The sequence below is a fragment of the Calonectris borealis genome, unplaced genomic scaffold, assembly GCF_964195595.1.
Source record: "Calonectris borealis unplaced genomic scaffold, bCalBor7.hap1.2 HAP1_SCAFFOLD_101, whole genome shotgun sequence".
Lineage (NCBI taxonomy): Eukaryota > Metazoa > Chordata > Aves > Procellariiformes > Procellariidae > Calonectris > Calonectris borealis.
In genome coordinates, this window is record NW_027441491.1 from 77,988 (window position 1) to 99,041 (window position 21,054).

The window sequence follows — 21,054 nt, forward strand, 5'->3', positions numbered from 1 at the left end:
ATCCCAGAGTAGGTGTCCTCCCCTGCCACACCACTGCCTGCAGCTGCTGGGGTGCATGGACCCAGCACTGGCACCCCCCTCCCCGACCCTGTCAGGACAGGCCTCCTCCACTGAACCTTCTGTGCCTCCTCCAGGGTCGCGGCTGCCTCCCTACTTGCCACCTGCAAGCGCTCCTGCGGGAGACAAGGGGAAGAGGGGCAGCCATCAGGCACCGGCACACTCCCACGAGTGCACTCCTCTCGGCATTATCCCCTCTCAGCTTCCCTCCGGCACTGCTTTTGCCCATTTGTCCCCTCGCCTTCCCAGCCCTGCAGGTAGGTAGAGGGACCCCCAGGCCCAACTCTGGACGCGGTCCGCATCTGGACATGGTCCTGAGCAACTGGCTCTCGGTGACCCTGCTTGAGCAGAGGCACTGGACAAGACAAGATGATCTCCAGAGGTCCCTTCCAACCTCAACCAGCCTGTGATTCTGTGAACTCACCTTGGTGTGGGCCACCAGCCCCTCCAGCTGCTGGAGCTCCTGATGGTTCTTTTCCAAACACCACGCCACGACACAGTTCTGGGAAGAGGAGCCGCACACAGGCACTAAGCCCCTGACAGAGCCCCAGGCGCCGCAACTGGGGGACATTGGCAGAGGAGGGGCACTGACCTCCATGCTGCGCTGCTCCATGGTTTTCTGCAGCTCCTGTGGCTTCTTCCCCTGCGTGGGGAAACGAGGGGTCAGGGGCTCAGGTCTCGCAGCCCCAGCTCCCGGGGACAAGGGGAACACTCCACGCCTACCAGACACCGCAGCAGCTCCTTGTGCCTTTGTGACTTGAACACTGAGCCAGGCGCTCCTGGAGCATGTGGAGGTCTTGCTTCACCGCTTCTGTTTGCATGGCTGCACCTGTGCGTCAGGAGCCAGCAGGGTGTGAGGGGCACAGCCACAGGCTCTGTCAGGCACGGACGGTCACGGGGATGCTGCCCTATCCTCGCACACAATCGCACACCGACGTGCTCAGGGGAATGCACCCCCCGCACGTCTGTGCACAGGCATGCCACCCTGCTCACCTGCAGCTGTGTCCAGCACCACAGCTGCTGACACAGGAACAGCCGTAGACCCGCAGGCACAGCCACGCGCTGCCTTGCGCTCCCAAGCAGAGGGGCACCCAGGCGCTCTCCAGCACAGGACACTGCTGCGCCTCCCTCTGTATTGCCCTGAAAGAGGTCTGCCTTGGAGAGAAGCAGGCCCAGCCAAAAGTCCATGCCATGCCTGCTCTGAGGGGGCTTGCCCCCACAAACATGTTGAGCCCCCGTCCCTCCTGTCCCCCTTCCACCTTCTTGACCTCAACCTGCTCCTGAACAGCTTCTGCCAGCTCTGACCACTGCTGCTGCTCAAAGCAAGCGGGACAAATTGCAGGGAGCCATGGTGGGAAAGGGCATCCCCAGTCAGTCCCCAGGGCACGGGGAGGAAAGGCCACGGCCAGGGCGACAGGCACCCAGGTGTCCTGGGGCTAGTGCCATTGCCCGGCAGCTCTGGCCACTCCCCGAGGGATTTCTGGATGCGGGTCGCAGACTTCGACCTGCTCCCGCACTGCTCTACCTCCCTCTGCCTTTCCCTGAAAGAGGTCTGCCTGGCAGAGAAGAGGGAACAGGAACGTCTCCGAGAGGGGCAGGGTGGGGAGGAGGACCCTCATTCACACTGGCCAGGCTGCAATCCCAGACCACCCAGCACCCCCCCTCCAGCCCACGCCTGGCTTCCTGTTACACACTGCATCCCCTGACACACCAGTAAGGGTCATTCATCCTGCCCCCTTCACCAAAGCCATACTACTGTGCCTGCAGACTCACATCAGGGTCCCCTCTGCAGCACAGCCAACAGCCTGGGGGATCTCCAGGGGCCCAATCCCTCCATCACGGATGCCATATCCCAGAGTAGGTGTCCTCCCCTGCCACACCACTGCCTGCAGCTGCTGGGGTGCATGGACCCAGCACTGGCACCCCCCTCCCTGACCCTGTCAGGACAGGCCTCCTCCACTGAACCTTCTGTGCCTCCTCCAGGGTCGCGGCTGCCTCCCTACTTGCCACCTGCAAGCGCTCCTGCGGGAGACAAGGGGAAGAGGGGCAGCCATCAGGCACCGGCACACTCCCACGAGTGCACTCCTCTCGGCATTATCCCCTCTCAGCTTCCCTCCGGCACTGCTTTTGCCCATTTGTCCCCTCGCCTTCCCAGCCCTGCAGGTAGGTAGAGGGACCCCCAGGCCCAACTCTGGACGCGGTCCGCATCTGGACATGGTCCTGAGCAACTGGCTCTCGGTGACCCTGCTTGAGCAGAGGCACTGGACAAGACAAGATGATCTCCAGAGGTCCCTTCCAACCTCAACCAGCCTGTGATTCTGTGAACTCACCTTGGTGTGGGCCACCAGCCCCTCCAGCTGCTGGAGCTCCTGATGGTTCTTTTCCAAACACCACGCCACGACACAGTTCTGGGAAGAGGAGCCGCACACAGGCACTAAGCCCCTGACAGAGCCCCAGGCGCCGCAACTGGGGGACATTGGCAGAGGAGGGGCACTGACCTCCATGCTGCGCTGCTCCATGGTTTTCTGCAGCTCCTGTGGCTTCTTCCCCTGCGTGGGGAAACGAGGGGTCAGGGGCTCAGGTCTCGCAGCCCCAGCTCCCGGGGACAAGGGGAACACTCCACGCCTACCAGACACCGCAGCAGCTCCTTGTGCCTTTGTGACTTGAACACTGAGCCAGGCGCTCCTGGAGCATGTGGAGGTCTTGCTTCACCGCTTCTGTTTGCATGGCTGCACCTGTGCGTCAGGAGCCAGCAGGGTGTGAGGGGCACAGCCACAGGCTCTGTCAGGCACGGACGGTCACGGGGATGCTGCCCTATCCTCGCACACAATCGCACACCGACGTGCTCAGGGGAATGCACCCCCCGCACGTCTGTGCACAGGCATGCCACCCTGCTCACCTGCAGCTGTGTCCAGCACCACAGCTGCTGACACAGGAACAGCCGTAGACCCGCAGGCACAGCCACGCGCTGCCTTGCGCTCCCAAGCAGAGGGGCACCCAGGCGCTCTCCAGCACAGGACACTGCTGCGCCTCCCTCTGTATTGCCCTGAAAGAGGTCTGCCTTGGAGAGAAGCAGGCCCAGCCAAAAGTCCATGCCATGCCTGCTCTGAGGGGGCTTGCCCCCACAAACATGTTGAGCCCCCGTCCCTCCTGTCCCCCTTCCACCTTCTTGACCTCAACCTGCTCCTGAACAGCTTCTGCCAGCTCTGACCACTGCTGCTGCTCAAAGCAAGCGGGACAAATTGCAGGGAGCCATGGTGGGAAAGGGCATCCCCAGTCAGTCCCCAGGGCACGGGGAGGAAAGGCCACGGCCAGGGCGACAGGCACCCAGGTGTCCTGGGGCTAGTGCCATTGCCCGGCAGCTCTGGCCACTCCCCGAGGGATTTCTGGATGCGGGTCGCAGACTTCGACCTGCTCCCGCACTGCTCTACCTCCCTCTGCCTTTCCCTGAAAGAGGTCTGCCTGGCAGAGAAGAGGGAACAGGAACGTCTCCGAGAGGGGCAGGGTGGGGAGGAGGACCCTCATTCACACTGGCCAGGCTGCAATCCCAGACCACCCAGAACCCCCCCTCCAGCCCACGCCTGGCTTCCTGTTACACACTGCATCCCCTGACACACCAGTAAGGGTCATTCATCCTGCCCCCTTCACCAAAGCCATACTACTGTGCCTGCAGACTCACATCAGGGTCCCCTCTGCAGCACAGCCAACAGCCTGGGGGATCTCCAGGGGCCCAATCCCTCCATCACGGATGCCATATCCCAGAGTAGGTGTCCTCCCCTGCCACACCACTGCCTGCAGCTGCTGGGGTGCATGGACCCAGCACTGGCACCCCCCTCCCTGACCCTGTCAGGACAGGCCTCCTCCACTGAACCTTCTGTGCCTCCTCCAGGGTCGCGGCTGCCTCCCTACTTGCCACCTGCAAGCGCTCCTGCGGGAGACAAGGGGAAGAGGGGCAGCCATCAGGCACCGGCACACTCCCACGAGTGCACTCCTCTCGGCATTATCCCCTCTCAGCTTCCCTCCGGCACTGCTTTTGCCCATTTGTCCCCTCGCCTTCCCAGCCCTGCAGGTAGGTAGAGGGACCCCCAGGCCCAACTCTGGACGCGGTCCGCATCTGGACATGGTCCTGAGCAACTGGCTCTCGGTGACCCTGCTTGAGCAGAGGCACTGGACAAGACAAGATGATCTCCAGAGGTCCCTTCCAACCTCAACCAGCCTGTGATTCTGTGAACTCACCTTGGTGTGGGCCACCAGCCCCTCCAGCTGCTGGAGCTCCTGATGGTTCTTTTCCAAACACCACGCCACGACACAGTTCTGGGAAGAGGAGCCGCACACAGGCACTAAGCCCCTGACAGAGCCCCAGGCGCCGCAACTGGGGGACATTGGCAGAGGAGGGGCACTGACCTCCATGCTGCGCTGCTCCATGGTTTTCTGCAGCTCCTGCGGCTTCTTCCCCTGCGTGGGGAAACGAGGGGTCAGGGGCTCAGGTCTCGCAGCCCCAGCTCCCGGGGACAAGGGGAACACTCCACGCCTACCAGACACCGCAGCAGCTCCTTGTGCCTTTGTGACTTGAACACTGAGCCAGGCGCTCCTGGAGCATGTGGAGGTCTTGCTTCACCGCTTCTGTTTGCATGGCTGCACCTGTGCGTCAGGAGCCAGCAGGGTGTGAGGGGCACAGCCACAGGCTCTGTCAGGCACGGACGGTCACGGGGATGCTGCCCTATCCTCGCACACAATCGCACACCGACGTGCTCAGGGGAATGCACCCCCCGCACGTCTGTGCACAGGCATGCCACCCTGCTCACCTGCAGCTGTGTCCAGCACCACAGCTGCTGACACAGGAACAGCCGTAGACCCGCAGGCACAGCCACGCGCTGCCTTGCGCTCCCAAGCAGAGGGGCACCCAGGCGCTCTCCAGCACAGGACACTGCTGCGCCTCCCTCTGTATTGCCCTGAAAGAGGTCTGCCTTGGAGAGAAGCAGGCCCAGCCAAAAGTCCATGCCATGCCTGCTCTGAGGGGGCTTGCCCCCACAAACATGTTGAGCCCCCGTCCCTCCTGTCCCCCTTCCACCTTCTTGACCTCAACCTGCTCCTGAACAGCTTCTGCCAGCTCTGACCACTGCTGCTGCTCAAAGCAAGCGGGACAAAGTGCAGGGAGCCATGGTGGGAAAGGGCATCCCCAGTCAGTCCCCAGGGCACGGGGAGGAAAGGCCACGGCCAGGGCGACAGGCACCCAGGTGTCCTGGGGCTAGTGCCATTGCCCGGCAGCTCTGGCCACTCCCCGAGGGATTTCTGGATGCGGGTCGCAGACTTCGATCTGCTCCCGCACTGCTCTACCTCCCTCTGCCTTTCCCTGAAAGAGGTCTGCCTGGCAGAGAAGAGGGAACAGGAACGTCTCCGAGAGGGGCAGGGTGGGGAGGAGGACCCTCATTCACACTGGCCAGGCTGCAATCCCAGACCACCCAGCACCCACCCTCCAGCCCACGCCTGGCTTCCTGTTACACACTGCATCCCCTGACACACAAGTGAGGGTCATTCATCCTGCCCCCTTCACCAAAGCCATACTACTGTGCCTGCAGACTCACATCAGGGACCCTTCTGCAGCACAGCCACCACCAAATGCTTCTGCAATGGCCCAATCCCTCCATTGTGGACCCAGACCCCTGGGTAAATGTTATGTGCTCCCCTCCTCCCCCTGCCCTGCCCCTCCCACCCCAGTAACACCCCTGCCTCCCTTTCGGTCATCTGAAAGTGCACCTGTGGGACAGGAGGGGAGGAGGAGCAGCCACCAGGGCACCCGGGCGCTCCCATGAGCACACTCCCCTCCACATTATCCCCTCCCGGCCCCCCTCAGGCACTGCCTTTGCCCTCACCTCCCCCCTCTTACCCAGCCCTGCAGGCACCGGTGGCAGGCAGAGGGACCCCCACGCCCAACTCTGCACATGGCCCAACTCTGCACACGGCCCAACTCTGCACACACTCTCCACCCAACACCTCCAACCAGCACCACCAACCCCCAGCCACTCAACGAACCCATATGCAGTGCAGCAACCAATCAGGGGGCCCTGCCCTTCTGCTCTACCAATGAGCAAGCCGTTTCTGTTGCAAGGGGGTGGGGCCCGGTGGGAGCTCCCCGGGCTACGTGCCTGCTCGTCCGACACATTATGGCTCCTCACAGGCGGCCCCGCCCCGTCGCGAGTGCTCCCTGCCCCCGAAATGGCGGCAGTCACACCGGCCTCGCCCTCTCCTGGCTGCCCTCCCCCACGCTCCCATCTGCAGCATTTGAGCACACAGACTCTCCTGCACTCGCTTCTGGCTTTGTGCCCTCCCATGAGAACGAACCTCTGCTACAGCACCAATATTGTGCCGGAACTGGGAAAAATCTCCAGCAGGCACCACTGGAAAGAGCAAGCCAGAGAAAGAAAGGAAGTGGGCAAACTCTTCCTGGGAGGGTTTCCTGTGTTCGGTGCCACTGACTGGATTTAGTTTTCCCTGTGAATCATCCCCAGTTCCCTTTCTATGTTCTTCTTCTGTGTCACCTCACCCTTTTGGGAAGGAACCAACTCCCACCCTCAGCCTCCCCCTTTTTGGGGGGAAATAGCTCCCTGCCATGGCCATCCTCCTCCCAGACTGTGGAGGGGGGAAGGACCTTGGGAGGAGCAGATGCCTGGGGTACCTGAAAGGAGAGGGATGTCTGGGGGGAACTGATGGGATCAGGAGGGTCAAGGGGGTTGGGGGTGTCTGGAGAGAACTGGAGGTGATGGGGGTGTCTGGGGAGAAGTGAAGGCAATGAAGAGTGTGCAGGGGGGAACTGAGGAGATGGAGGGAGTCTGAGAGGAACTCAAAGGATTGGGGGTGTCTGAACGGGGGAACTGAGGGGATCGGGGACTTCTGGTTGGAAGTGAGGGGATCAGTGGTATTGAGGAGGCGTTTGAGAAGATTGAGAAGACATCTGAGTGGGAGATCTGGGATGCCTGGAAGGGTAGCAGGGTATCAGGGCTGTCTGGGAGGAAGCAGAGGCATCTTTGGGGCTGAGGTTTCTGGGGCTAACTGAGGGGATTGGGGTCACTGAGGGGGTAACAGAGGGGATCAAGGGCCTGGCAGCCTGGCAGGGAAATGGCTCCTCACCCCACAGGTGCCCCTGCAGTGCCGCATCCCCGCAAAGGTGCCATGACAGCACCATAAAACCCTCCCCCAGGCATCCCTGCCCCACCCTGGGCCCCACAATCCCCTGCGAATCCCTTTCCCCCCCACCAGGTACCAGCCCCTGCTTATATATATCCTGGCTCTGCCCCTTCTGCGCGTGGGGGGGTGGAGGCACCCTTCTCATCCCCCATTCCCGCCCGGGAGGTTTCTGTGTCCCCCCCATACCTGGATTAACGCTACTAAAAGACCTGGCTTGAAGTGTGTTCATGTCAGCATTCCCTTAGGACTGTAGGGCACCATCAGGGCCCTGGCCGCAGGGTTTTACATGCATTTTTAATCATGCATACAACTCCTCCAAACAACCCCATCACAGCCCCAACGCTGCCTATAGGTACACAGGTGATAGAAGGACGGCGAGGAGAAATGGGGTCCTGCTGCTGAATGAGGTGGAGGAGCTGGTCACACAGGCGGTGGGAAAGGCTGAGGCACTGAAAGCTGCCTTTGCCGTCTCTACCAGCCCGACCTGCCTTCAGGAATCCCAGGTCACAGAGGCCTGGGAAAAGGCTGGAGCAAGGCAGACATACCCTTGGCGGAAGAGAATCAGGTCAGGGAATACTTAAGGAAACTGGCCGTACAGAAGTATACGGGCACAGATGGGACGCACCCGCGAGGGCTGAGGGATCTGGCTGATGGGAGATGCACAAGCCGGGGCCCTGCTGCTGCCCTGCTCCTCCCCAGCAATCACCCTCTTTACAGAAAGGCCATACTACAGCCTGTGGGCAGGGGGTGTCCCTACAGGAATTCTTGGACTGGAAGAATTGCCAGGAGAAAAATCCTGAAATGATTTTGGTTTGACATTGTCGGGAAGGTGGCAGTATTGCCCCGTCTGAGTCATGTGGGCTTCATTACGTGGTGGGGAGGGTTGTGCATCCAGAAGAGATCAGCACATCCACGAAACCCATCTGGCACAAACATGTTTGAGGTTTAATATTCTTTTATCAAATTTTGCTATTCAAATTTTTAAAAAAAATTGCAACACAGAGACAAATCAACCCCTGGAGTGGGATTTTGCACCTGTCTTTGTGTTTCCTGTGGATCATAACCCCAACAGCCCCACGCAACACGATGGCCAAGGGCCGGGCTACGCTGGGAGCAGCCGAGGACATTTTGTGCTGGAAAATAAGATGAACATGAGTTATTTCTCACCCCAAAATAGAGGAGGGCCATGGCATGGGGCTGAGTTCCCCCCCAAAAATAATACAGGAGGATACTGGGGGGAATTATTTCCCCCTCCTCCCCCCCAGAAAAAATGCAGGAGGGCCATGGGGGTGGTATTTTCCCCCCAAAAAAAGGGAGTGGTAGCACAGGAAAAGAACCTAGAAAGGGAACTGGGAAAGGGAAAGGGAACTAGTGGGGAAGGGAGCCCCTATGGGTAAGTGATTTGGCACTCTGTGCGTCCAGCGCTGCAATAAAGAATACCTGCTTTCTAAAACTCCAAATTGAGTCTTAGAGAATTTGTTAGGAACTTCTTTGTTTCAAAACACTCACACACACACACGTGCACCACGGCTGTGCGCACGTGCACGGACAGACACACTGCGTGGGCTCCAGCACAGGCCTCAAGCATCCAGCCCCCGTCTGGATCCAGCATCTAGCCCCCGAACTACAGCCCGGGAAGGGGAAAAATAAAGACTAGTCCTCTGCTCTAGCCTGGGCAGACACTCTCACTTGCTCAGAGAGCTGGGGCTGTCGGCACGTGGGGGGACACCAGGAGGAAGGGGTGGGGGCACGCGGCATACACAAGTCGAGCTGCCACACATCTTCTTTGGTTTATTATGCTTCCTAAAGGAGCTCTTGGGCTTGCGGGTGGTCGTTGTGGCTTGCCGCCTTCCCGTGAACCTGTACTCGGTACATACAGGTGTACTCTGGGTTTCCCCAGTTGCTCTGCACCTGGAATTTGATGTAGCGAAATGTCCTGGGAAGCTCCTTCTGTAAAGAAATGGGGGGAGCCATCATTACGCAGGTGGCAAGAGCCACGGCATATCGCCAGAGTCCCCTCTGCCCGCATTCCCTCTGCTGAGGACCAAGCAGCAGCCCTGACGAAGGAGGAAGCCAGGGCGACCAGACCCTCCTTTGCCAGGGCCACAGAGGAGCCCTCTGTGCCTAGAAGGCAAAGGCCTGGCCTCAGAGCCTTGCTGAGGGGAGCTGTGGAAACCGGAGGCGCTTTGCTGCCCGGGCTGACGCGGGTTGCAGGGAGAGTCCCGCTGAGGGGGGAAGATGTCTGCCGTCCTCCCTCCCGCCGTCTCCCCTGAGGGGGACCGTTTCCCTTCCTGGACCCCTTCCCACTGCTGCTTTCTCTGCGCTACCCGAAGGAAAAGGAAAGCCCTTGCAAAGGTGGGGCAGCTGCCTCGGCCAGCAGAGCAAAGCCCCGTTTGCTCTCCTCTTGCCGTCTTCCCCGCAGGAGCACAGAGCGTGGGAGAGCAGAGGGTGTCTGGGATGATCCTCCACACTCTTTTCTCCAAGGACTTGCAGACAACCCTGCCTTCTTCCCGGGCATCCTGCCACAGCTCTTGCAGTACCTGCACATGGAAAGTCTGAGCAATCTCCTTGTGCACCTCGTAGGTGAATGTCCCCAGGAGAGTTTCTGCCGTTGCCTCATCCACTCCCTGAAAGACGAGAGACAAAGGGAGCAGGTCAGGCTCCAGCAGGGTGTCAGAAAAAGGGCACGCCAAGGCCGAACCCGGGAACCCTTCCCCGCCTCCCTCAGCTCTAGCGGTAGTCTAGCACAGGTTAGGGAGGCTCTGGGTCAGGGTGCTTCGAGCACGTGCTCCAGGATCCTTGGCCGTGAAGCAGAGAAGCAGCCCCCAGAGGTACAGAACCCCACATGCCCCCAGTGGCCCCCCAGGGGATGAGGTGCTCTGCAGCAGCCAGCCCCAGACAGATGTCTGAGAGAAGCCGCCGCGAGAAGCACGTCTCTGGTACAGCTTTTCCCTGGGGCTGGGCCCCACCCGATAAGCGCAAGGCAAAGACTTACGGAGACAGCAAAGTCTTTGGGGGCGCTGCTGACTTCCCCAGAAGGAGAGACTGCCTCGGAGATATGCCAAATGGTGAAAGCCCTTGGCCAGATTTGCTCAGGCAGCCGGATGACCACGTGACCCCGAGATCCTTGGAAAGCCCAGCAGTTGCCAGGGGCAATACGCGGCTGAAACCAGAAAGCCATAACCATCAGTGGCAAGACAGCCAAAGTTCACAGCAGCTGGGGGCAGCTCGGTCCCCCTCCTGATGGGAGGGCAGTGCTGTCAGGGGTCGCAGGGATCAGGAATGCAATGCAGACTGCAGGGCTGAGCGATACGATCGGGCTGAAGGGAAGTGCTGCGCACTTGGTCTGCCAACCCGAAAGCAAGGAGGTGACTCACAAGTCAGGAGTTCCCTTGTGATACCTGCAAGATTGTCTCTGGAGGATTTGCAGAAGAGAAGCCGAATGGAGAAGGCCACCAGGTCATCTTGCCTTGCCCACCGTAACTCTTGGATGTCCTCTCCTCATCAATGGCGGCACCTGACATGAAGGTGGCCAGAGATTAGGAGTTGAAGCAGTGCATTAGGATGTATTTCTCAGGCTTCAAGCAGAGCTTGGCAGGCTTTGGGGGAGTGCCATACACAAACCAAGGGCGAGACTTCCCGTCTGCATACCTATGGCTTCCAGAGCCCAGTCAGGCATCTGAAGGTAGTTTTCAAGCACCTTCTGAACTGCTGCCTCTGTCAACCGCAGAACTTCCTGGGAAAAAATTGGGGATGGAGAGATGGCAGTGAACACAAACACATGCATGGGCCATTCTGCATGAACACCGAGTCCTAGCACAGAGCCAAGGAGCGCCTCTGTGTCAGAAAACCCAAGGCAAGACCTGTCGGAAAAGGTGCCCACTTTGAGAGTGCCAAGAGGAAGCAGCAGGAGGGTGCCCGGAAAGGCAGCGAGGTCTCTGGTCTACCCCCAGCACCCTTACCTCTCTCTTCTCCTCTTGGACACCGTGGGCTTCGAGGACCTCTCTCACTGCCTGAAGTATGTTTCCCCTCGCAGCAGACACCTGAGCCACCGTCTCCTTGAGCTCCCGCTTCTTCTGCTCCAGCCAAGCCTGTGAGTTCCTGGAGGCAGAGAGAAAGCAGGTCTTGTCCAGCAGCTGCCCAGCCCCTGCAGGCAGGCTCCCAACGCTGTGCAGAGAAGGGTCCCCGTGGGCTTGTGTCACCCCCCGGCCCCTGGCCCCTTTCCTTCCTCTGGTTTACAAATGGCTCCCTTCCACTACCGCGGGTGGCAGACGGGGAAGGTCAGGGGCCCTGTTCGCGAGGTGAGCGAGTGCAGGTAGCACGAAGCCAGCTGAGATGGCTCCACAGAGTTCGTTCCTTGGCAAGAAAGCGCTCTTACCCCAGAGACTGCGGCTCTGCTTCAGGAAGCTGTGATGCCTCCTGCAAGATAAAGAGGGTGCGGGATGGACTCCTTAAGTAGCTTGTTTACTGCCAAAATTGACGCTTTGGAGAGACACTCCACTGGAGCAAGCATGAGGAGCACTGCCAGGGCTTCCCAAAGGACACTCCCCTAGGCAGAGCTGGCAGAATTTCCAGCTGCTTCGAGTCACTTTGGAGAGACCCCGACCCGAAGGTTGGACTCTTTAACCAGCCACGTCCAGCAGAGCATCTTTCGGGTCTCCACCTGACCCCCCCCAGGCTCTCCGAGAGGTATGCAGGCAGCAAAAGCACCTTCTGCCAAAGTGCTCCACTCTTCAGCCTGCCACCCTGCAGAGGTCACTTGGGAAGACCCGTTTCTGTGTTGAACCCCACCCAGGCGCGAAGGAGATTGAAGGATGAACAGAAGTGCCCCGCCCAACCTCTGCCTCAGCGGTGGTGGGCATTTTTGACCAGGCACCCCATGTTCCCAGGAGAGGCAGGAGGGCAGAGCCACGGCCTTTGCAGGCATTGGCTTTCCCACAGCAAGAGACACTTACCCGTAATGCTCCCTTTCCCCAGATCGTTGAGCCCGAGCAGTAGACAACAGCTGTGGGTCACATTGTCAAGAGATGGTTATTTTCCTCAGGAGCTGGTCCCCCTCCGCAGGACTGAGAGGACCATTTTTGGTCAGGGATACTCACCCGACAGGACGGGAAGCAGCAGGAAAAGGAGCCTCAGGATGCTCCTGCCCTTCTGGTGGGTGTTGCGTCGTCTAAAAGAGAGGGAACACTGTTGTTACCAAAGCCCAAGGTTGGGACACATATTTGCCAGGGATCCGTTTAGGAGCTTGCTTGCTACCAGGTTCCTGTGCTCAGCACACCTGCAAGCCCGAGGGCCCAGGGGCCTTTGGGAAGGTCTGGCCCATTGCACACCAGCCCTGGGACACAAAGACCTCTGGCCTGACACAGGGGCAGCATCCTGGCCCCGCTCGGCTCTCCCCAGAGAAAGGCCAGGGCCGTGCCCCCGGCTGGAGTGCGGTAGTGCAGACAGCCCCCATGCTCTGGGGCTGCCTGCTCCTGCTGGGAGGGAAGGCAGACAGCACACACGGCTTCTGGGCTGATCCCTCCTGGCTTTCTGGGCCCTCTTGCACCCACCTGCCCAACCTGGCTGGCATCTCCACAACCCCAGCACCCTGGCCAGGCGGAGGGAAAAGCCTGCTCTCCTCTCGAGACCCAAGCACCTCTTCTCTAAGCATCCGCTAGCTGCTGAAAGCGCTCTGCTTCGCGCTGCCGCACACCTCTCCAGCATGGAGTTTTATGGAGGGCAGCAGATTATGACCTCACAAGAGCCGACTGGTGATGCCCATGATGACTTCAGAGGGGCTACCCACGAGGGGGGTTGCTGTGCCACCTGTGAGGGAGAAACCCTGTGTCTTAGCCCCTGCCCACACCTGCAGCTCCGAGAGACAAGGGGCCCAGAAGCACCTGGGAGCACAGAGAGCAGCGTCTCCTTCAGCTGCCCCAGCAAGCTGCTGTGCCGTTACACACCTCCTCCTGTGCCAGGCAGTGGCATGCCCTGGGCTGTGGGCAGGAGGGTAGTTTTGTGAGAATTTGGAGAGTTTTAGCACTGAATTAGATCAGGGAATTGCTTTTTTGCACTCAGGCATTGCCAGCTGCTGATGGCAGTGAACTGCGGTGCTTCAGAACAGGCTGTAGTTCTACGTGGGTTAGTCCAGACGCAGTGTCGGTTTAAGCGCTCCCCACTGAAACCCCGTGTGCAGGTGCTGTGGACAAGCCCCGAGACCCGGGCTTGTCCCTCGGCCCCTCATCAGGCTCCTCAGCCACCTCCCGGGCGTGCGGCAGCCTGCAGGATTGAGCTGTGAGAGTGCTGGGCACAGCCCCCCGGGGCGACTATCAAGGAGCTGGGCATGTGGGTACTGCACAGACCCCTGTGGGACTCACCTAGGGGAGCGGGCACCCCACTGCTGCCCAGGCTCCCAGGGCTGGGATCAAGCAGCCTGGTGTGCAGGTCCCTTCAGGCTGGAGGACCACCCGATGCAGTCTCCCACCTCTACATACACCCAGGGCTGCTCAGGCCTGTGCGTTTTCACACGGTGCTAACAGTGATGACTCTGCGCATTGTGGAAATGCTCAGCAGCGAGGCTGTCTCTCTCTCTTGAGTTGTGCTGCTGTCCTGGCCTCCCTCCCTGCCTCCCTGCCTCCCTCCTCCCTGTGCTGGGGCCAGCCGCTGTCCCCCGGCCAGGAAGAGCTGCTGCAAGCACCCACAGCACTCCCCGGCAAGCCCAGGGATGTTCCTCAGCCCACGGCCATCTGGGCGCTGAGGGAATGTGCTGTTCCTGGCGAGCAGCTGGGTGGGGGCTGCTCCAGGTCATAGAATCATAGAATAGTTTGGGTTGGAAGGGACCTTTAAAGATCATCTGGTCCAGCCCCCTTGCCATGGATAGGGACGTCTTTCACTAGAGAAGTTGCTCAAAGACCCATCCAACCTAACCTGGTAAAAAGTCTCCCTCCCTCTTTCTTCTAAGCCCTCTTTATATATTGAAAGGCCCTAGGAAGATCTACCCAGACCCTTCTCTTCTCCAGGTTGAACAACCCCAACTCTCTCAGCCTTTCTTCATAGCAGAGGTGTTCCAGCCCTCAGATCATTTTTGTGGCCCTCCTCTGGACCTGCTCCAATGGGTCCCTGTCTTTCCTGTGCCGAGGACCCCAGAGCTGCATGCACTACTCCACGTGGGGTCCCACCAGAGCAGAGCAGAATGGGAGAATCCCCTCTCTTCACCTGCTGGCCACGCTTCTTTGGATGCAGCCCAGCACACAGTTGGCTTTCTGGGCTGCGAGCGCACACGGCCGGCTCATGTCTCATTTTTCGTCTACCAGGATCCCCAAGTCCTTCTCTGCAGGGCCGCTCTCAATTCATTTTGGGTCATGTCCAATTTGCCCTTGTGAAGCCATGTTGGCTGTCTGTAATCACCTTCCTGTCTTCAATATGTTTTGACATGTCTTCCAGGAGGATGTGCTCCATGATCTTATCGGGCACAGAAGTGGGGTCAGGCAGAGCAGGGGGCACGTTTGTCTCAGCTCTTTCCAGCCACCCTCTTCGAACGCCACCGTGGCACCTTGCACCGTGCTGGGTACAACACTCCCCGCTCAGAACTGGAGTGAGGGGCCCAGGCATCTCTTTCAGCTCTACTGTAGGTCTCCCCAGTGGGCCCCAAAATCCCCCGCTACGCACCCCACCAAGCTAGGAAGAAAAGAAATACTGAAACGTTTCATCCCAGAGAAGTCCAAAGCTGCCTAATGCCCTTGGACCACTTGCACAGCCCCGGCACCCCGAGCCCCCAGGGCAACTCACCTCAGCCAAGAAGTGCTCTTACGCCTCCTTGACGCCAGCTCCTCCTCCTGCAGGCCAAGGCACTGCAGGGACACGTGTTGGCGTGTGCGAGGAAGCCGAGGTATGGGGCTCAGACCCCCTCCCCTGTCCCTGCTGAGATCAGTGCCCCCATGTCCCCCGGGCACAGTGCAGACCCTTCCCTCCCCAAGGCCCACAGCGCGGTTTGTCTGTCCTACCAGCCGCACAGCCACCATCTCCTGCACCAGTGACTTCTCTGTCTCGTCTGCCGGCACCACCTTCTCCGTGCTATGGACACCATGGGATTCTAGGCTGTGAGAAGAGACCTCGGCCGGCATGGCGATCCCCCGGGTGGCCAACAGGGAGCCAGGGTGCTGCCCAGCCTCTGCTGGGGTTGGCACCAGGCACCTCCAGCATCCCAGCACTGCACAGACCTACCCCAGGCCTGAGGGGGGCATGGAGGAGAGCCTGAGAGCTGCTCAGAGTTGTGCAGAGCTGCTTCCAGAAGTCCCGAGTTGTTCAGAGGTCTTTTGAGCTGCTTAAGAGAAGGCAAAGGGCTTTCCAGAGCAGGCTGGAGGAGCTGACAGGAGCCAGAAAATGTCTATGAGCTGCAGAGGTCTGCCCAAAGCTGCTCATCACTTCCCCACCCCTCTGCCCCAGGTTCCAATCAGGTTCCATCACCACTCACAAAGCTGTTGACTCTCGGAGGCGTTCCCGTCTCTCCAGGAGGCACTGGAGCTTGTTCCTGAGTAGCTGGACAAGCAGAGGGCCCAGTCAAGAGTCCACGCCATGCCTGCTCTGAGGGGGCTTGCCCCCACAAACATGTTGAGCCCCCGTCCCTCCTGTCCCCCTTCCACCTTCTTGACCTCAACCTGCTCCTGAACAGCTTCTGCCAGCTCTGACCACTGCTGCTGCTCAAAGCAAGCGGGACAAATTGCAGGGAGCCATGGTGGGAAAGGGCATCCCCAGTCAGTCCCCAGGGCACGGGGAGGAAAGGCCACGGCCAGGGCGACAGGCACCCAGGTGTCCTGGGGCTAGTGCCATTGCCCGGCAGCTCTGGCCACTCCCCGAGGGATTTCTGGATGCGGGTCGCAGACTTCGACCTGCTCCCGCACTGCTCTACCTCCCTCTGCCTTTCCCTGAAAGAGGTCTGCCTGGCAGAGAAGAGGGAACAGGAACGTCTCCGAGAGGGGCAGGGTGGGGAGGAGGACCCTCATTCACACTGGCCAGGCTGCAATCCCAGACCACCCAGCACCCCCCCTCCAGCCCACGCCTGGCTTCCTGTTACACACTGCATCCCCTGACACACCAGTAAGGGTCATTCATCCTGCCCCCTTCACCAAAGCCATACTACTGTGCCTGCAGACTCACATCAGGGTCCCCTCTGCAGCACAGCCAACAGCCTGGGGGATCTCCAGGGGCCCAATCCCTCCATCACGGATGCCATATCCCAGAGTAGGTGTCCTCCCCTGCCACACCACTGCCTGCAGCTGCTGGGGTGCATGGACCCAGCACTGGCACCCCCCTCCCTGACCCTGTCAGGACAGGCCTCCTCCACTGAACCTTCTGTGCCTCCTCCAGGGTCGCGGCTGCCTCCCTACTTGCCACCTGCAAGCGCTCCTGCGGGAGACAAGGGGAAGAGGGGCAGCCATCAGGCACCGGCACACTCCCACGAGTGCACTCCTCTCGGCATTATCCCCTCTCAGCTTCCCTCCGGCACTGCTTTTGCCCATTTGTCCCCTCGCCTTCCCAGCCCTGCAGGTAGGTAGAGGGACCCCCAGGCCCAACTCTGGACGCGGTCCGCATCTGGACATGGTCCTGAGCAACTGGCTCTCGGTGACCCTGCTTGAGCAGAGGCACTGGACAAGACAAGATGATCTCCAGAGGTCCCTTCCAACCTCAACCAGCCTGTGATTCTGTGAACTCACCTTGGTGTGGGCCACCAGCCCCTCCAGCTGCTGGAGCTCCTGATGGTTCTTTTCCAAACACCACGCCACGACACAGTTCTGGGAAGAGGAGCCGCACACAGGCACTAAGCCCCTGACAGAGCCCCAGGCGCCGCAACTGGGGGACATTGGCAGAGGAGGGGCACTGACCTCCATGCTGCGCTGCTCCATGGTTTTCTGCAGCTCCTGCGGCTTCTTCCCCTGCGTGGGGAAACGAGGGGTCAGGGGCTCAGGTCTCGCAGCCCCAGCTCCCGGGGACAAGGGGAACACTCCACGCCTACCAGACACCGCAGCAGCTCCTTGTGCCTTTGTGACTTGAACACTGAGCCAGGCGCTCCTGGAGCATGTGGAGGTCTTGCTTCACCGCTTCTGTTTGCATGGCTGCACCTGTGCGTCAGGAGCCAGCAGGGTGTGAGGGGCACAGCCACAGGCTCTGTCAGGCACGGACGGTCACGGGGATGCTGCCCTATCCTCGCACACAATCGCACACCGACGTGCTCAGGGGAATGCACCCCTCGCACGTCTGTGCACAGGCATGCCACCCTGCTCACCTGCAGCTGTGTCCAGCACCACAGCTGCTGACACAGGAACAGCCGTAGACCCGCAGGCACAGCCACGCGCTGCCTTGCGCTCCCAAGCAGAGGGGCACCCAGGCGCTCTCCAGCACAGGACACTGCTGCGCCTCCCTCTGTATTGCCCTGAAAGAGGTCTGCCTTGGAGAGAAGCAGGCCCAGCCAAAAGTCCATGCCATGCCTGCTCTGAGGGGGCTTGCCCCCACAAACATGTTGAGCCCCCGTCCCTCCTGTCCCCCTTCCACCTTCTTGACCTCAACCTGCTCCTGAACAGCTTCTGCCAGCTCTGACCACTGCTGCTGCTCAAAGCAAGTGGGACAAATTGCAGGGAGCCATGGTGGGAAAGGGCATCCCCAGTCAGTCCCCAGGGCACGGGGAGGAAAGGCCACGGCCAGGGCGACAGGCACCCAGGTGTCCTGGGGCTAGTGCCATTGCCCGGCAGCTCTGGCCACTCCCCGAGGGATTTCTGGATGCGGGTCGCAGACTTCGATCTGCTCCCGCACTGCTCTACCTCCCTCTGCCTTTCCCTGAAAGAGGTCTGCCTGGCAGAGAAGAGGGAACAGGAACGTCTCCGAGAGGGGCAGGGTGGGGAGGAGGACCCTCATTCACACTGGCCAGGCTGCAATCCCAGACCACCCAGAACCCCCCCTCCAGCCCACGCCTGGCTTCCTGTTACACACTGCATCCCCTGACACACCAGTAAGGGTCATTCATCCTGCCCCCTTCACCAAAGCCATACTACTGTGCCTGCAGACTCACATCAGGGTCCCCTCTGCAGCACAGCCAACAGCCTGGGGGATCTCCAGGGGCCCAATCCCTCCATCACGGATGCCATATCCCAGAGTAGGTGTCCTCCCCTGCCACACCACTGCCTGCAGCTGCTGGGGTGCATGGACCCAGCACTGGCACCCCCCTCCCTGACCCTGTCAGGACAGGCCTCCTCCACTGAACCTTCTGTGCCTCCTCCAGGGTCGCGGCTGCCACCCTACTTGCCACCTGCAAGCGCTCCTGCGGGAGACAAGGGGAAGAGGGGCAGCCATCAGGCACCGGCACACTCCCACGAGTGCACTCCTCTCGGCATTATCCCCTCTCAGCTTCCCTCCGGCACTGCTTTTGCCCATTTGTCCCCTCGCCTTCCCAGCCCTGCAGGTAGGTAGAGGGACCCCCAGGCCCAACTCTGGACGCGGTCCGCATCTGGACATGGTCCTGAGCAACTGGCTCTCGGTGACCCTGCTTGAGCAGAGGCACTGGACAAGACAAGATGATCTCCAGAGGTCCCTTCCAACCTCAACCAGCCTGTGATTCTGTGAACTCACCTTGGTGTGGGCCACCAGCCCCTCCAGCTGCTGGAGCTCCTGATGGTTCTTTTCCAAACACCACGCCACGACACAGTTCTGGGAAGAGGAGCCGCACACAGGCACTAAGCCCCTGACAGAGCCCCAGGCGCCGCAACTGGGGGACATTGGCAGAGGAGGGGCACTGACCTCCATGCTGCGCTGCTCCATGGTTTTCTGCAGCTCCTGCGGCTTCTTCCCCTGCGTGGGGAAACGAGGGGTCAGGGGCTCAGGTCTCGCAGCCCCAGCTCCCGGGGACAAGGGGAACACTCCACGCCTACCAGACACCGCAGCAGCTCCTTGTGCCTTTGTGACTTGAACACTGAGCCAGGCGCTCCTGGAGCATGTGGAGGTCTTGCTTCACCGCTTCTGTTTGCATGGCTGCACCTGTGCGTCAGGAGCCAGCAGGGTGTGAGGGGCACAGCCACAGGCTCTGTCAGGCACGGACGGTCACGGGGATGCTGCCCTATCCTCGCACACAATCGCACACCGACGTGCTCAGGGGAATGCACCCCCCGCACGTCTGTGCACAGGCATGCCACCCTGCTCACCTGCAGCTGTGTCCAGCACCACAGCTGCTGACACAGGAACAGCCGTAGACCCGCAGGCACAGCCACGCGCTGCCTTGCGCTCCCAAGCAGAGGGGCACCCAGGCGCTCTCCAGCACAGGACACTGCTGCGCCTCCCTCTGTATTGCCCTGAAAGAGGTCTGCCTTGGAGAGAAGCAGGCCCAGCCAAAAGTCCATGCCATGCCTGCTCTGAGGGGGCTTGCCCCCACAAACATGTTGAGCCCCCGTCCCTCCTGTCCCCCTTCCACCTTCTTGACCTCAACCTGCTCCTGAACAGCTTCTGCCAGCTCTGACCACTGCTGCTGCTCAAAGCAAGTGGGACAAATTGCAGGGAGCCATGGTGGGAAAGGGCATCCCCAGTCAGTCCCCAGGGCACGGGGAGGAAAGGCCACGGCCAGGGCGACAGGCACCCAGGTGTCCTGGAGCTAGTGGCATTGCCCGGCAGCTCTGGCCACTCCCCGAGGGATTTCTGGATGCGGGTCGCAGACTTCGATCTGCTCCCGCACTGCTCTACCTCCCTCTGCCTTTCCCTGAAAGAGGTCTGCCTGGCAGAGAAGAGGGAACAGGAACGTCTCCGAGAGGGGCAGGGTGGGGAGGAGGACCCTCATTCACACTGGCCAGGCTGCAATCCCAGACCACCCAGAACCCACCCTCCAGCCCACGCCTGGCTTCCTGTTACACACTGCATCCCCTGACACACCAGTAAGGGTCATTCATCCTGCCCCCTTCCCCAAAGCCATACTACTGTGCCTGCAGACTCACATCAGGGACCCTTCTGCAGCACAGCCACCACCAAATGCTTCTGCAATGGCCCAATCCCTCCATTGTGGACCCAGACCCCTGGGTAAATGTTATGTGCTCCCCTCCTCCCCCTGCCCTGCCCCTCCCACCCCAGTAACACCCCTGCCTCCCTTTCGGTCATCTGAAAGTGCACCTGTGGGACAGGAGGGGAGGAGGAGCAGCCACCAGGGCACCCGGGCGCTCCCATGAGCACACTCCCCTCCACATTATCCCCTCCCGGCCCCCCTCAGGCACTGCCTTTGCCCTCACCTCCCCCCTCTTACCCAGCCCTGCAGGCACCGGTGGCAGGCAGAGGGACCCCCACGCCCAACTCTGCACATGGCCCAACTCTGCACACGGCCCAACTCTGCACACACTCTCCACCCAACACCTCCAACCAGCACCACCAACCCCCAGCCACTCAACGAACCCATATGCAGTGCAGCAACCAATCAGGGGGCCCTGCCCTTCTGCTCTACCAATGAGCAAGCCGTTTCTGTTGCAAGGGGGTGGGGCCCGGTGGGAGCTCCCCGGGCTACGTGCCTGCTCGTCCGACACATTATGGCTCCTCACAGGCGGCCCCGCCCCGTCGCGAGTGCTCCCTGCCCCCGAAATGGCGGCAGTCACACCGGCCTCGCCCTCTCCTGGCTGCCCTCCCCCACGCTCCCATCTGCAGCATTTGAGCACACAGACTCTCCTGCACTCGCTTCTGGCTTTGTGCCCTCCCATGAGAACGAACCTCTGCTACAGCACCAATATTGTGCCGGAACTGGGAAAAATCTCCAGCAGGCACCACTGGAAAGAGCAAGCCAGAGAAAGAAAGGAAGTGGGCAAACTCTTCCTG

The 21,054-nt window shown here is 60.5% G+C and overlaps 1 protein-coding gene and 1 long non-coding RNA gene across 2 annotated transcripts in view; one reads left to right on the forward strand and one right to left on the reverse strand.

Moving 5' to 3' along the window:
* The window catches only part of LOC142076740 (uncharacterized), a 124,405-nt gene that overhangs the window by 61,021 nt on the left and 42,330 nt on the right, over positions 1-21,054 (forward strand). The gene's annotated exons all lie outside the window — the stretch shown is intronic.
* LOC142076736 (SUN domain-containing protein 3-like) lies at positions 8,675-13,246 on the reverse strand. The gene is made up of 10 exons (XM_075139126.1): positions 12,795-13,246; positions 12,342-12,412; positions 12,198-12,247; positions 11,621-11,661; positions 11,205-11,343; positions 10,894-10,978; positions 10,644-10,759; positions 10,238-10,405; positions 9,783-9,869; positions 8,675-9,192 (listed from the first exon to the last, which is right to left on the reverse strand). Exons 1-10 carry the CDS (start codon positions 12,893-12,895, stop codon positions 9,046-9,048), a joined length of 1,005 nt encoding a protein of 334 aa, XP_074995227.1. The 5' UTR covers positions 12,896-13,246; the 3' UTR covers positions 8,675-9,045.

What these genes read in the sequence shown, in the direction of transcription:
- LOC142076736 (XM_075139126.1), bottom strand. Translation starts at nt 12,895, where the DNA reads ATGCTTAGAGAAGAGGTGCTTGGGTCTCGAGAGGAGAGCAGGCTTTTC. An exon ending in GCTGCTTCCCGTCCTGTCGG is followed by an intron (nt 12,248 to 12,341) that starts GTGAGTATCCCT and finishes TGTGACCCACAG; the next exon opens with CTGTTGTCTACTGCTCGGGC. An exon ending in TCCAAGAGGAGAAGAGAGAG is followed by an intron (nt 10,979 to 11,204) that starts GTAAGGGTGCTG and finishes ATTTTTTCCCAG; the next exon opens with GAAGTTCTGCGGTTGACAGA.